The sequence below is a fragment of the Pseudochaenichthys georgianus genome, unplaced genomic scaffold (assembly GCF_902827115.2).
Source record: "Pseudochaenichthys georgianus unplaced genomic scaffold, fPseGeo1.2 scaffold_900_arrow_ctg1, whole genome shotgun sequence".
NCBI classification, from domain to species: Eukaryota; Metazoa; Chordata; class Actinopteri; order Perciformes; family Channichthyidae; genus Pseudochaenichthys; species Pseudochaenichthys georgianus.
In genome coordinates, this window is record NW_027263434.1 from 1580 (window position 1) to 16924 (window position 15345).

Sequence of the window (15345 nt, forward strand, 5' to 3'; positions counted from 1 at the left end):
AAATGATTCCGACTTATGGTCTACTTTTTCCTAAGCCCTCAACATCACAAAGTCTTCTTTAACTGAAGGGTGCCTATTCCGACCCTTAACTCACACTGTTAGCAAGAACAGGCGTGTGTGTGTGTGTGTGTGTGTGTGTGTGTGTGTGTGTGTGTGTGTGTGTGTGTGTGTGTGTGTGTGTGTGTGTGTGTGTGTGTGTGTGTGTGTGTGTGTGTGTGTGTGTGTGTGTGTGTGTGTGTGTGTGTGTGTGTGTGTGTGTGTGTGTGTGAACAGATGCACTGATTGTCAAATGTAACCAGGCAACGATTGTATAAACTGTCCCTTTTGAAATGTTTAATACATCAAAGTATTCACGAGCACAGAATACAAGTTTTCAAACTGTTCAGTGTAAAATTCAGGCAGCAAATTTATAAACATAATTTCATGGCGTTTTCAAATGCTCATCGGTACATCCAATGTTCTCTACTATCAGGACTCAAGCGTTTCTATAAAGCAAGTTTTCAGCTTCTTAAGTGTCGAATGCTAACGTTTCCTTGTTAGTGAGCGGGGGTATTTCAGCAGAAGAAGAAGGGCATGTAGAGGAAGGACCTCATGGCCGTCCCTGCTGCCATCCCAGCCAGTAAACTCAGAGCCATGCGCTCCATCGCCCCGTCGAACGGGTCCCTCTGAACCAGAACCTGGTGCGTCCCTGAAACACATTTAAAGGTCCCCGATCATACTGTTTCTCATCAATGTATCACAGGTCTCAGATATACACAGAGCCTGTCTCTGATTGGCTGAAACACCAAACAGATCATTGCAGCATTACCCATAATCCCCTCTGTTTCAGCCCTGCTTCCAAAGTGCTGATTCTCTGTCTGTTACTTTAGATGAAAACAAAGAGCCCCTCCCCACGCCCCTCTGAGAGACATCTGGTTACAAAGAACTCAATGGAGCTCTAGAGGAGATTCAGGTGATAAGGGGGGGGGGGGGGGGTTACCTTGTTGCTGATTGGCTAATGGGTACACAAGACAACACATCGTGATGACATCATCAAGTGGCCAAAATCTGATCAGCTCATTTTCAGACAGGTTTTTATAGAAATGGATCAAAAAGAGAGAAAATCTTTGTTCCTGAAACTTTGAGAGTCTCTTTCCGCAGAGGGGACACATGTTGAGAAGAGACATGGAGAAGAGGGGACACATGTTGAGAAGAGACATGAAGAAGAGGGGACACATGTTGAGAAGAGACATGAAGAAGAGGGGACACATGTTGAGAAGAGACATGAAGAAGAGGGGACACATGTTGATGTAGAAGAGGTGACACATGTTGATGTAGAAGAGACATGAGGAAGAGGGGACACATGTTGATGTAGAAGAGACACGGAGAAGAGGGGACACGTGTTGATGTAGAAGAGACATGAAGAAGAGGGGACACATGTTGATGTAGAAGAGACACGGAGAAGAGGGGACACGTGTTGATGTAGAAGAGACATGAAGAAGAGGGGACACATGTTTATGTAGAAGAGACATGAAGAAGAGGGGACACATGTTGATGTAGAAGAGACACGGAGAAGAGGGGACACGTGTTGATGTAGAAGAGACATGAAGAAGAGGGGACACATGTTGATGTAGAAGAGACATGAGGAAGAGGGGACACATGTTGATGTAGAAGAGACACGGAGAAGAGGGGACACGTGTTGATGTAGAAGAGACATGAAGAAGAGGGGACACATGTTGATGTAGAAGAGACATGAAGAAGAGGGGACACATGTTGATGTAGAAGAGACATGAAGAAGAGGGGACACATGTTGATGTAGAAGAGACATGAAGAAGAGGGGACACATGTTGATGTAGAAGAGACATGAAGAAGAGGGGACACATGTTGATGTAGAAGAGACATGAAGAAGAGGGGACACATGTTGATGTAGAAGAGACATGAAGAAGAGGGGACACATGTTGATGTAGAAGAGACATGAAGAAGAGGGGACACATGTTGATGTAGAAGAGACATGAAGAAGAGGGGACACATGTTGACGTAGAAGAGACATGGAGAAGAGGGGACACATGTTGATGTAGAAGAGACATGGAGAAGAGGGGACACATGTTGATGTAGAAGAGACATGAAGAAGAGGGGACACATGTTGATGTAGAAGAGGGGACACATGTTGATGTAGAAGAGACATGGAGAAGAGGGGACACATGTTGATGTAGAAGAGACATGGAGAAGAGGGGACACATGTTGATGTAGAAGAGACGTGAAGAAGAGGGGACACATGTTGATGTAGAAGAGACATGAAGAAGAGGGGACACATGTTGATGTAGAAGAGACGTGAAGAAGAGGGGACACATGTTGATGTAGAAGAGACATGAAGAAGAGGGGACACATGTTGATGTAGAAGAGACGTGAAGAAGAGGGGACACATGTTGATGTAGAAGAGACGTGAAGAAGAGGGGACACATGTTTATGTAGAAGAGACATGAAGAAGAGGGGACACATGTTGATGTAGAAGAGACATGAAGAAGAGGGGACACATGTTGATGTAGAAGAGACATGGAGAAGAGGGGACACATGTTGATGTAGAAGAGGGGACACATGTTGATGTAGAAGAGACATGAAGAAGAGGGGACACATGTTGATGTAGAAGAGACATGAAGAAGAGGGGACACATGTTGATGTAGAAGAGACATGAAGAAGAGGGGGACACATGTTGATGTAGAAGAGACATGAGGAAGAGGGGACACATGTTGATGTAGAAGAGACATGAAGAAGAGGGGACACATGTTGATGTAGAAGAGACGTGAAGAAGAGGGGACACATGTTGATGTAGAAGAGACATGAAGAAGAGGGGACACATGTTGATGTAGAAGAGACGTGAAGAAGAGGGGACACATGTTTATGTAGAAGAGACATGAAGAAGAGGGGACACATGTTGATGTAGAAGAGACATGAAGAAGAGGGGACAACATGTTGATGTAGAAGAGACGTGAAGAAGGGCGGGGGACACATGTTGATGTAGAAGAGACATGAAGAAGAGGGGGACACCTGTTGATGTAGAAGAGACATGAAGAAGAGGGGACACATGTGCTGTAGAAGAGACCTGAGAAGAGGGGACACATGTTGATGTAGAAGAGGGGGACACATGTTGATGTAGAAGAGACATGAGAAGAGGGGACACATGTTGATGTAAGAAGAGACATGAGAAGATGGGGACACATGTTGATGTAGAAAGAGACATGAGAGAAGAGGGGACACATGTTTATGTAGAAGAGACATGACGAAGAGGGGACACATGTTGATGTAGAAGAGACATGAAGGAAGAGGGGACACATGTTGATGTAGAAGAGCATGAAGAAGAGGGGACACATGTTGATGTAGAAGAGACATGAAAGAAGAGGGGACACATGTTGATGTAGAAGAGACATGAAGAAGAGGGGACACATGTTGATGTAGAAGAGACATGAAGAAGAGGGGACACATGTTGATGTAGAAGAGACCTGAAGAAGAGGGGACACATGTTGATGTAGAAGAGACATGAAGAAGAGGGGACACATGTTGATGTAGAAGAGACATGAAGAAGAGGGGACACATGTTGATGTAGAAGAGACATGAAGAAGAGGGGACACATGTTGATGTAGAAGAGACATGAAGAAGAGGGGACACATGTTGATGAAGAAGAGACATGGAAGAAGAGGGGACACATGTTGATTAGAAGAGACATGAAGAAGAGGGGACACATGTTGATGTAGAAGAGACATGGAGAAGAGGGGACACATGTTGATGTAGAAGAGACATGGAGAAGAGGGGACACATGTTGATGTAGAAGAGACAGTGGAAGAAGAGGGGACACATGTTGATGTAGAAGAGACATGAAGAAGAGGGGACACATGTTGATGTAGAAGAGACATGAGAAGAGGGGACACATGTTGATGTAGAAGAGACATGAAGGAAGAGGGGACACATGTTGATGTAGAAGAGACATGAGGAAGAGGGGACACATGTTGATGTAGAAGAGACACGAAGAAGAGGGGACACATGTTGATGTAGAAGAGACATGAATAAGAGGGGACACATGTTGATGTAGAAGAGACATGAAGAAGAGGGGACACATGTTGATGTAGAAGAGACATGAAGAAGAGGGGATACATGTTGATGTAGAAGAGACATGAAGAAGAGGGGACACATGTTGATGTGGAAGACATGAAGAAGAGGGGACACATGTTGATGTAGAAGAGACGTGAAGAAGAGGGGACACATGTTGATGTAGAAGAGACATGGAGAAGAGGGGACACATGTTGATGTAGAAGAGACATGAAGAAGAGGGGACACATGTTGATGTAGAAGAGGGGACACATGTTGATGTAGAAGAGACATGGAGAAGAGGGGACACATGTTGATGTAGAAGAGACATGAAGAAGAGGGGACACATGTTGATGTAGAAGAGACGTGAAGAAGAGGGGACACATGTTGATGTAGAAGAGGGGACACATGTTGATGTAGAAGAGACATGAAGAAGAGGGGACACATGTTGATGTAGAAGAGACATGAAGAAGAGGGGACACATGTTGATGTAGAAGAGACGTGAAGAAGAGGATTTTTGCATAATAGGTCCCCTTTAATGTTTATGTGTTGCCTGAAATCAACTCTGACGATAAAAAAAAATACTTTTTCCAATTCTGATTTCGTATGACTTCATCTCGTCTTACACCATGCACTCTTACTATTTCAGGTGATATAACCTTTACCTGAAAAAAACAAGTAAAGCGTTGTTGGACATTATGACCCACAACTTAAAGACAGGCATGTATTGGACTAAACTGCTTTTGGGCAGTTTCATTGATCATGAATTGTTCCATGCATTGCTAATGTAACCAATAAATAATCACTATTTATTTTTTCTCTGAAATAATGTCCTGAAAGGCGTCTCTTCATTTATTTATTTCAACATACCTGGTCCTGCTCCAGGTGTGATGTAGACCGTGTGGTAGCTGTTGATGGGGATGGCTTCGTAGGAGTCTTCGTATGGGTCGTATTGGAACACCTGTAGAGAGAGAACGGGTTGAAATAACAGCTCTGACAGTACAAGCAGATCAAGACTCCGCTTTTTAAAATGTAAATAAAACTCACGGGGTTTCTCCTGGTGTCGAGCAGAGTCAGTTTCCACGCTCTGAAAGAAAGACAAGAACCTGTGAAGATGTAAAGTGAAGCAGAGCAGAAGACATAATAATAATAATAATAATAATAATAATAATAATAATAATAATAATACATGGGATTTCTATAGCGTGTTTCCTAATGCTCAAAGACGCTTTACGTCAAATCCAAACAGGAACAGAACAAAGAAAACCGAATACATAGGGTGTTTCTCAATGTCGAGTACGCTTGCTTGGTAGCACATGTCTTCCGAGTCACTTGCTTCAGAAGCGAGGCAAGAATCCTTCCTGGCATTCGGAAAACGAAGAGTGGAACAGGCGAGCAAGTGTCATATGAGAGGCCCCGCCTTACATTTTCCACCACAGATTTGGGGAAATTGGTCCGTGGGCGCAAAGCATTGTGGAGATTTTAAGACCGCGGAGTCTACACATGTGCAGCCTCGAAATGTCTCCAAACAAAGTACGCCGGGCTCGGTAGATTTCCAAGTATGCTGGACATTGGAACAGTCCTTCGGCGGCACTCGATGACGTAGTATGCTTGAAATAGTGGCTCTGGAGCAGCTTTGCTCGACATTGAGAAACACCCATAGACTGTTGTCCTAATTGTTGATCAGAGTTTGAAAGCTAGTTTGAATAAAGACATGAGAGAAGTGAAGAAACCTACATGGACTCATCCTCACTGTTAGCACACAGGTTGACTGTGGAGCCGTTAGAGAGCTGAACCACGATCAGGTTCTCCCTGGGATTACTCTCTGGAGGAGACACTCCTGCAGAGAGAACACACATTGTAAAAAGGAGCAGTTCACTATAAAATATGCAAGTTGTCATCTGTGTTAAATCACTCCAAACATCAGAGAAAGAGCGAGGTCTCTTTATACTTAAAGTGGACCTATCATGCTATATTTTAATAATATACTGTAGGACCTTACCTATATAAAGGCATATTTATACTTTTTATTTTCCAAAATACCAAACAGATCATGCATTTTAGCCATTCCTCATTTCGCTCAATTTAACACAGTCTTTGCACGATGGGCTGATTCTGTGAGAACAGCACCACCTACAGGCCTGGCATATGTACTACAGCGTCTCCAGCGCGTTCGAACGGCAATGTCCGGGGCTGTCTCCTCCTGATTGGTGGAGTTGGCCCAATAGCCGTAGCGCCACTTCTGTGACGTCATAGAAGTGTTCAAATCTGGATCAGTCTGTATCAGATCCGTTGCAGCCCTTTTTAAGAGATTTGGGTACGGAGGAAAATAGAGAGGGTTGTGTTTTCTGACACACCGGGGACACACATTCATGTATAAAAGACGTACACAAGTGCATTTTGCATGATGGCTTTAAGTGTAGGTCATTTTGAAAGTTGCTTAATAAAAAGTGAAAGGACCTTTTCATACATATATAGTTCTGTCTCAATGACTAAAGGGTTAGAGTAAACCTTTATATCTGTACCTGGAATGATAACGAAGGACTGGACTGACTCAATTGAGTGAATACTAATAGTACGGTTTAAGAATGAACACCCTCTGTCTTGGTTAGCTGGCCGGCTCTGTTGTGATTGGATAACCGCCTAGAGATGTCCCGCCCCTTAGTTCTAATAAAGAATTTCCCAAATTGGGATCAATAAAGTACCTGTCTCTCTCTCTATCTACCCATCCATCTATCTATCTCTCCATCTATCTATCTCTCTATCTATCTATCCATCCATCTATCTCTCTATCCATCCATCTATCTATCTGTCTATCCATCCATCCATCCATCCATCCATCTATCTCTCTATCTATCTATCCATCCATCTATCTATTTCTCTATCTATCCATCTATCCATCTATCTATCCATCCATCCATCTATCTATCTATCCATCCATCCATCTATCTATCCATCCATCTATCTATCCATCCATCTCTCTATCCATCTATCTATCTATCTATCCATCTATCCATCTATCTATCTATCTATCCATCCATCTATCCATCCATCTATCTATCCATCCATCTATCTATCCATCTATCTATCTATCTATCTATCTATCCATCTATCCATCTATCTATCCATCTATCCATCCATCCATCTATCTATCTATCTATCTCTCTATCTATCAATCCATCTATCCATCTCTCCATCTATCGATCTATCTATCTATCTATCTATCTATCTATCTATCTATCTGAACAAGGTGTTGAAGCCCTAGCCAATAGGAGAGCGAGTGTTCCATAGTGATGTCATTATGTTAAGGAAGTAAACAAAGGTTAGTGTTGGAGAGAAACTCCCCCTGGAGGGAACACAGGGACTTTATCCTTTGCAGACCATGTACATGCACTAAAACCTATACAACACACGACAGGAGAAGGAAGACACCATAAAGCAAAATAGGGCCCCTTTAAGTTTTTCGTTGTTATTCTTGCTTGAAGACGGATAGTGACGTTCTGTCTTGTTCTGAAGAATCTGTTCCTATAAATGAATCTCAGACTGCTTCGCTGCTGAGCGCTCCTGCAGAGCGCTCCTGCAGAGCAATCATCAAACAAAAGCTGTGTCCCAGTTCCATAGTAAATACTAATTGTATGCATTATATACATGACATACTTATCTTTTAGTAAACACTGTTTGTGCAATTATTATGAGAACCTTTGTATACTTGCAGAAAATGGGATGTCAATCAAACTGTGGTTTCAGAATTAAGATAAGTCCCAGATGTTTTTCAATAGTTTCTCTTGTTTGTTTGGAAAGGTTTTCTAGAGCTCCATTTTCTGTGTTGGGCTATAAAGGAACTACAGTTCCTTTATAGTTCCTTTATAGCCCAACATTATCCACCTTTAGCTTAGCGGTGGTGACGTGAAGTCATGTGGCCTTGCTGTAGTTCCAGAAAATATACATTTAAAAAAATAATATATATAAATTCATTGTTAGGGGGGCCACAGGGGGGTCAGAGGTCAGTGTTAGGGGGCACTGGCCACCCCTGCCCCCCCTAGAACCACCCCTGCTTAGCGGTGGTGACGTGAAGTCATGTGACCGTGCTGTCGTTCCTTTATAGCCCAACATTAGCCTCCTTTAGCTTAGCGATGGTGACGTGAAGTCATGCGACCGTGCTGTCGTTCCTTTATAGCCCAACATTAGCCACCTTTAGCTTAGCGATGGTGATGTGAAGTCATGTGACCGTGCTAGTTCCTTTATAGCCTAACATTAGCCACCTTTAGCTTAGCGGTGGTGACGTGAAGTCATGTGGCCGTGCTGTAGTTCCTTTATAGCCCAACATTAGCCACCTTTGGCTTAGCGGCAGTGGCGGTTCTAGACCAATTTGACTGGGGGGGCCACTGGGGGGCCAGTTATTTTCTGAGGGGGGCACAATAAATGCAGGACGAAAAAGAGAACTAGACAGTATGAAGTAATTGCGCATAAGAAAACAATGCAATACAGTTATTGGTATTTGTTTCAGTACACTTATTTATTTCAGATAGATTTTATAGTTATTACTGTTAGCTTCAGCTTAAGTTATAGTGCAATGTTTGCACTAACACCATATTTATAGAAAAATAAAGGCAATGAACAGTTACATCTCTACTTTACATAAGGGTGTCTGCACAATCTCACATTACAGCAACTAAATCCTGCGGTTTTTGGCAAACCGAGTACCAGAAAATATTAGGGGTGTTGAAAATAATCGTTTCTACGATGCATTGCGATGCGGACGTGGACGATTCGGTCTCGATGCAGTGACGGAAGATAATCGGTTATAGAGTAGTTACGTTGCTTCCTGATTTTCCGGCCGCGGCTTTACTATAACGTTTTTTCTGTCACTTTAATATCAAATCGGTCGGTGACGCAGAGATCAGGGAACAGACGTGACAGCGGCACAGCAACACCGAACACGGAGCAGTCTGCTTTATCCACCAACACAAGAACACCAGTCCAGAACCAACAGCAGAAAGACCCGCTCTGAATCACTCCGTGTCGCTGCGGCTCAGAGACACAGGGATTTATGTTTTTCAAAAATAATTACGTTACAATCATGTCAGGTTTTTGGTGGATTTAATTAAGTCTTGGATTGCAAAGTATGAATGCCCTCTAGCAATTTTCAGACGATATATACGTGTGTAAAGTTTGTGAAGGCAGGAGGAAAAAAGCTTCCGCGATCACCGTCTCCTACGTTCCTCCAAGCCCCGCCCCCTCCCTGAGTGACATGCTGATAGTGACCCGATAGAAACTTTATTATTCACTTAATCACTGAGATATAATGAAGCTAATTTAATCTCATACATTCATGGGATTTATGTAACAGTAAGACAGAGAATGTAAGTGAGCACCCACATGCAGTATTTTAGTTTGTATGCTGTTGTAAATACTCCTGTTGTCTGCTGTGTTCAGACTCAGACTGTGTGTGATGCCACATTCAGGACCTTCAGTGTCCTTTCTTAACAGAAGACCGTGGCTAGAAGCTGCAGCTCGACTGCAGAAGCATTAGCTTTTTGTTTTTGAGAATGGAACAACTTCACACACGGAGGCTAGACCTATACAATTCATTTATTTTGGTTTATAAATTAATGTGAAGACATTTATGTTATTGATTTCTGAAGCACTTTCTAAATAATAAAAAGAGAGTTCATATGTATTTACTGCATGTATGCGTTAATGAAAAATAAGCCATGTGCAGTAATATAGAAAATTGAGGATGCAACGCATTGGTATGAATCGTGATGCACCGTGATGCACCGGGATATCGAACCGAATCGAAGACAAGATAATCGTAATCAAATCGTGAGACCAGTGAAGATGCACAGCCCTAGAAAATATACATTTAAAAAATAAAAAAAAAACTTTTCATTGTTAGGGGGGCCACAGGGGGGTCAGAGGTCAGTGTTAGGGGGCACTGGCCCCCCCTGACCCCCCTAGAACCACCCCTGCTTAGCGGTGATGATGTGAATTCATGTGACCGTGCTGTCGTTCCTTTATTGCCCAACATTAGCCTGCTTTAGCTTAGCGGTGGTGACGTGAAGTCATGCGACCGTGCTGTAGTTCCTTTATAGCCCAACATTAGCCACCTTTAGCTTAGCGGTGGTGACGTGAAGTCATGTGACCGTGCTAGTTCCTTTATAGCCCAACGTTAGCTTTTTACTTAAGAAATCATAACATGTTGTTAATATGTGGAGATAATCCTGCTGAACAAAATGTCTAAGTATCATAAACGTTGATTATTTTTCTGCAATAGGCCTAATCCTAAATCCAAAGGAAATAAATATCCCATTTGCGTGTTGTGGAGGGAACCAGAAAGATACTATCTGTCTACTACAGTCTACAAAAAGACCATCACTGCACCACTGTGTATGGGTTAGCATGTCTTACCTCCACACTCCAGGCCTGACCTCACGTCCACACACCTTGTCTTGAGGCTGACTCGGTGCTCCAGGTCTCTCCTGCTCTCGTTCTTATAGAAGCAAAGATTCCCATCGATCCAAAGGTCGCACCAGTTCAACTTCCAGCGTTTCAGGACAGAAGCTGGAGGAGAGACACAGTGGAGCATCAGTAGGGGAGCATGATTTACAAAAAAAATAGCAATATGATTCACGATATCCGAGGGAAAGAAAAAGAGGGGGAGCTGGGGTCAGATATTTGTTATTGTTTCCTTCTTCTTAAACAGCGTTAAACCTTAACTTCAGTACAGGTTTCATTGGGAACGAGTCAAAGAGAAGAGCCAAAAAAAGCATCTTGATTTATTGGGAATGTTGTTGTTACACCCAGGATGTTGTTGTCAACATAATGGACAAATGCTCTCATGTTCAGCTTCCTGAAGAACCATTTTCAACTATAAGCAAAAACTAATAATCCACACATTTGAGAAATTGGAATTGTGATTTTTATCATAACAATCAATTCTTACTTCCCCTTAATGACATATAACAAAACAAGCATCCTGGATGTATCATGTATTCCCCGGGCGCCACACCAGGGGCGGTTCTAGGGGGGGGGGGGGGGAACACTGACCTCTGACCCCCCTGTGGCCCCCCTGAAAATTAAAAGTGAAAAAAATTAAAAATGTATGATTTATTACACGATTTATTGAATGACGGAATAGACGGAACTAACGTTATTCGTCATTCTAGTCCGACCCATTAGAGCGGTGCACTCACTTTCACTGTCCGGCTGAAGCACGCGAAAAACAAACACTTTTCATCTCGGATCATCAGAGGCTGTTGCATCCAAGAAAGACTGATTGAAAGCTACGTTTCGAGAGACTACCACGATAATTGAAGGTGATTTAAACTATTGTATCCGTGTAAGTGTAGATGTAAAATAGAGATGTAACTGTTCATTGCCTTTATTTTTATATAAATATGATATGGTGTTAGTGCAAAAAATTGTACTATAACTTAAGCTAACAGTAATAACTATAAGATCTATCTGAAATAAACAAGTGTACTGAAATAAATACCAATAACTCTATTGCATTGTTTTCTTATGCGCAATTACTTCATACTGTCTAGTTCTCTTTTTCGTCCTGCATTTATTGTGCCCCCCTCAGAAAATAACTGGCCCCCCAGTGGCCCCCCAGTCACATTGGTCTAGAACCGCCACTGCGCCACACACAATAATAATTTATTGAGTGCTTTTCTTGAAACTCAAAGACACTTTACAGAGTAAAAATTCATAAAAACAACACACTTAAAATATATAAAACACAACATTAATTACAGATTCAAATGAATAACATAATGGCCGCCCACTGCTCCTAACACTAGGTCAAATGCAGAATTTAAATGTCCCCTCTGTCGGACTATTAAGGGTATACTGTATATTTACAACAACGACACAAATACTCACTCTGTCTCCAAAGCCAGCCTGACCTCAGCAGAGCCATGCGATGTCCCAGTTAAAAATAATAGTCCAGTTACAGAAACAAAGGAAAAATCTGAGTTGTACACGTTCAAATATGCAGCAGCTTGTTTTAAATGCATCTGTCTGTGTGTGTGTTCACTTTGCCTCTCAGACGGTGAGTCGCTGCGTTAATCTGGACTAAATCTGACTCACTGGATCATTCTGGATTAGGATTGTTCGTCCGCTCCTCCTGACTCTTTCTGGAATATCTTCTCCTGCCGATAGATACACTGTTTTTACGTCTTCTTTACTAAATGCTTGCTCTTAAACTGAACTCTTACAGGACTCGTCACATTAGTCGTTGTCCGCATACGAGTTTTTACAAATTAATCCCTGCAGGTAACAACATGAGGATTAACCTATTTGTGTGGTTATGTCAGCAGGCTGATTCACTGCTGGTGATGCTGCCGTTTCCTTTTACAGTTTAAGGCAGGGGTGTCAAACTCAAGGCCCGGGGGCCAAATCCGGCCCGCGGCTTCAATTTATGCGGCCCGCAAGAGCTTGCAAGGAATATAATATTCTTATAATATATATAATAATAATTATTATACGGTTACATGCCGTTTTACAGAAGCACATTGCCCACAATGCATCTCATTTTGTGACATGCGCACTGAAGAGACTTGCAATTATTTGCCCTAGACTTCTGCTTTCAGACGTAGTTAATTATGAAGTTATTACCCTATCTGATAATAATCCAATGCAGAGGCAATAATGTAAAATAATACATTATTTTATATATTTATATCGTCTTAAAGTTACAACCGGTCTTTGAGTGCAACCATAATGCTGATGTGGCCCGCGATGAAATTGAGTTTGACAGCCCTGGTTTAAAGGAAACACCGCTTTCCTATTCGTCACCTGATTATGAATTTATAGTATTTAATTATCTCAAAAGCAGTGTCACATTTTCCGCAGCGATGCCATTTTTTTCGCTTGAAGTAATCTATAGATTTTGTTTTTTCAAATGTCGCATTTTCTGTATGTTGAATGTACTTGACGGTAGACACACAATGTTTATCATAAAACGATCAAAGCAGGGTTTCGAGCATCAACTGAATTGATCTTTCTATTAAATACCCGGTTTATAATTTATAAATGTGGCATATCTGCACGAGATCCTCCAGAATAAAAAAAAGAGGAAAAATGTCAAATTGTTCGATGCAATTTTGTTATTCATAATAAACCATAAATAAACCTTTGATATCACTGTAACTCACCCATAGGCTATAGGTCTAACCCAGAGGCCTAAACATTGGTTGTAAATTCAGGGTTTGACACCGAAGAGAAACATCTTTTCTCTTTGCCTATAAGTCATATACTATTTACATTATGTCTTGGTCTAAATCACTTCTAAAATGCCTTATACTTGCTAGTTCACTAATGCGCCTGTGCTTACAGTTTCCCACGAGTGCCAATTTGGGGTTTTATTAAAGGTGGGGTAGGTACGTTTGAGAAACCGGCTCGAGATACACTTCCATGGAATGCTCTTAACATCCCGATAGCAATGAATATCTGAAGTGCTTTGACAAAAAAATCCATAAATAAATATCATCTGTAGAAGCCGTGGCGCTGTAGAAAGCACGACCAATCATCTAAAGTAACTGGATGGCCTACCTGCCTGTCAGCCTTCCATCGGGGCACACACTGCCCTCGTGCCCTCATTGGTCACGTGTGTGTTGGAGGAGGGGTATTTTCAAATTCTAGCTCACTCGAGCTGCTTTCTCCAAAATTACCTACCCCACCTTTAAGTGATGCCTTTAGTAAAACACTAACATTCTTACCTCCTGGCTATAGAGCCTTTTTGCCTACACCGATAACGAGATAACTTCAAATATCAAAGCCTTCACCAGTCCTGACAATCCTGCAAAATAAGGTCAACTTTGGCAGCAGGTTAAGGGCCTCAGAAATGTGATTCATTGCGCCAATAATAAGAAGAACTTTTTCTGATTTCAATAGATCTTATCTCTCACTCTGGGTTTCTGGGTAAAAGGTTGCATTGTTGAAGCCATGGCGCTGTAGGTGCTCCAGGGTGGGTCGCTGCTGTTGGACTTTGGACAGACAAATTAACTTGTGATACTAATACTTTAAGTTAACTTAGCTGATTGTACTCTTTATTACTTCACTAAAGTATTATTGCAAGGGCAGGACTTTTTATATTTGGCAAAGTATTTAAAAATGTTGCAATTTCCAAAACAATTGATGGTATTCCCGTACACAACAACACTGCCATCTGCTGGCAGCACATGCATAGTACTTATACTATACATTTCAGGTAGATATTGTACTGTGTTTCCTATAGTATTATGTCTTACAATTGCACTTACCTTCCTAATTGAGATCCTTTGACTTGTAGATAAAGATTTTGCATATTCTAAGAGCAGTTTTAACCAAATTCAGCAACAACATTTAAAAAAAAAAAAAACATTATAAAGTGAAAGCAAGCAAAAAAATTAGGGCTGTCAGTCGATTAAAATAGTTAATCGCGATTAATCGCAAACTAATCGCACATTTTTGATCTGTTCTAAATGTACCTTAGAGGAATATTTTTCAAGTTTTGAATACTCTTATCAACATATGAGTGGACAAATATGCTTTATGCTAATGTTTGTTATCATTTGAACAATGACAAATATTCTCATGAATATTAAACACAACAACCTCTGAACATTACAAATATTCGCCTCAATTCAACCTGGAACCTCTCATACAATAATACAATACAAATGGTGTGTGTGTGTGTGTGTGTGTGATCGTTGGAGCTATGTGCAACTCAAGGCATATTATGCTCGAACGGGAACTGCCTGGACGCTGCAATCATGTTGCACTATCCGAGCTGAGTGTGCTGAGTGTTCGTACCATGTCTCACTGTCTGGCTTCCTGCATCAAGTCAAGTGCTCGGCGCAGTTGTGGCGAAATGTCGCTCCTCTGTTTTCATTTAAACAGCTCCTTCTTGTCTACAGAAGGTCCAGTTGTGATAGACGGTTCGCCTGTATACCGGTGGGCCAGATCTATTAGTAATTAGAAATTATGCGCTAACGGATGCTAACAACAACAATGCACGTAAGGTCTCTCTCTTGCTCGCTCGGGCCACACATACACACCCCCTCCCGGTCCTCCCGATGGCCAGTCGGTGCCTGCCGGTGAGCGTGGAAGTGTGGTCTGCCACAAGCGGGCGGCAGGAGCGGGGCTGTCAGCATCAGCTTGTAGATGGTATTTTAAACTCGATGCGCTCTAAAACTACGGGGCGGCCGAGAAAAAAAAAATACACATGCGTTAATCGCGTTAAAATAATTAGTGGCGTTAATTTTTTTTATTAACGCGTTAACTTGACAGCCCTAAAAA

At 41.9% G+C, this 15345-nt stretch overlaps 1 protein-coding gene across 1 annotated transcript; it reads right to left on the bottom strand.

Moving 5' to 3' along the window:
* Positions 1 to 363: 363 nt before the first annotated feature.
* Positions 364 to 10623, bottom strand: plekhb1 (pleckstrin homology domain containing B1; the record flags this gene model as incomplete). Its single annotated transcript, XM_034080134.1, has 5 exons — positions 364 to 688; positions 4930 to 5020; positions 5107 to 5146; positions 5797 to 5899; positions 10471 to 10623. Coding segments are annotated over 5 exons (521 nt in total), but the record flags the coding sequence as incomplete, so codon positions are not given.
* Between the last annotated feature and the right edge of the window lie 4722 nt (positions 10624 to 15345).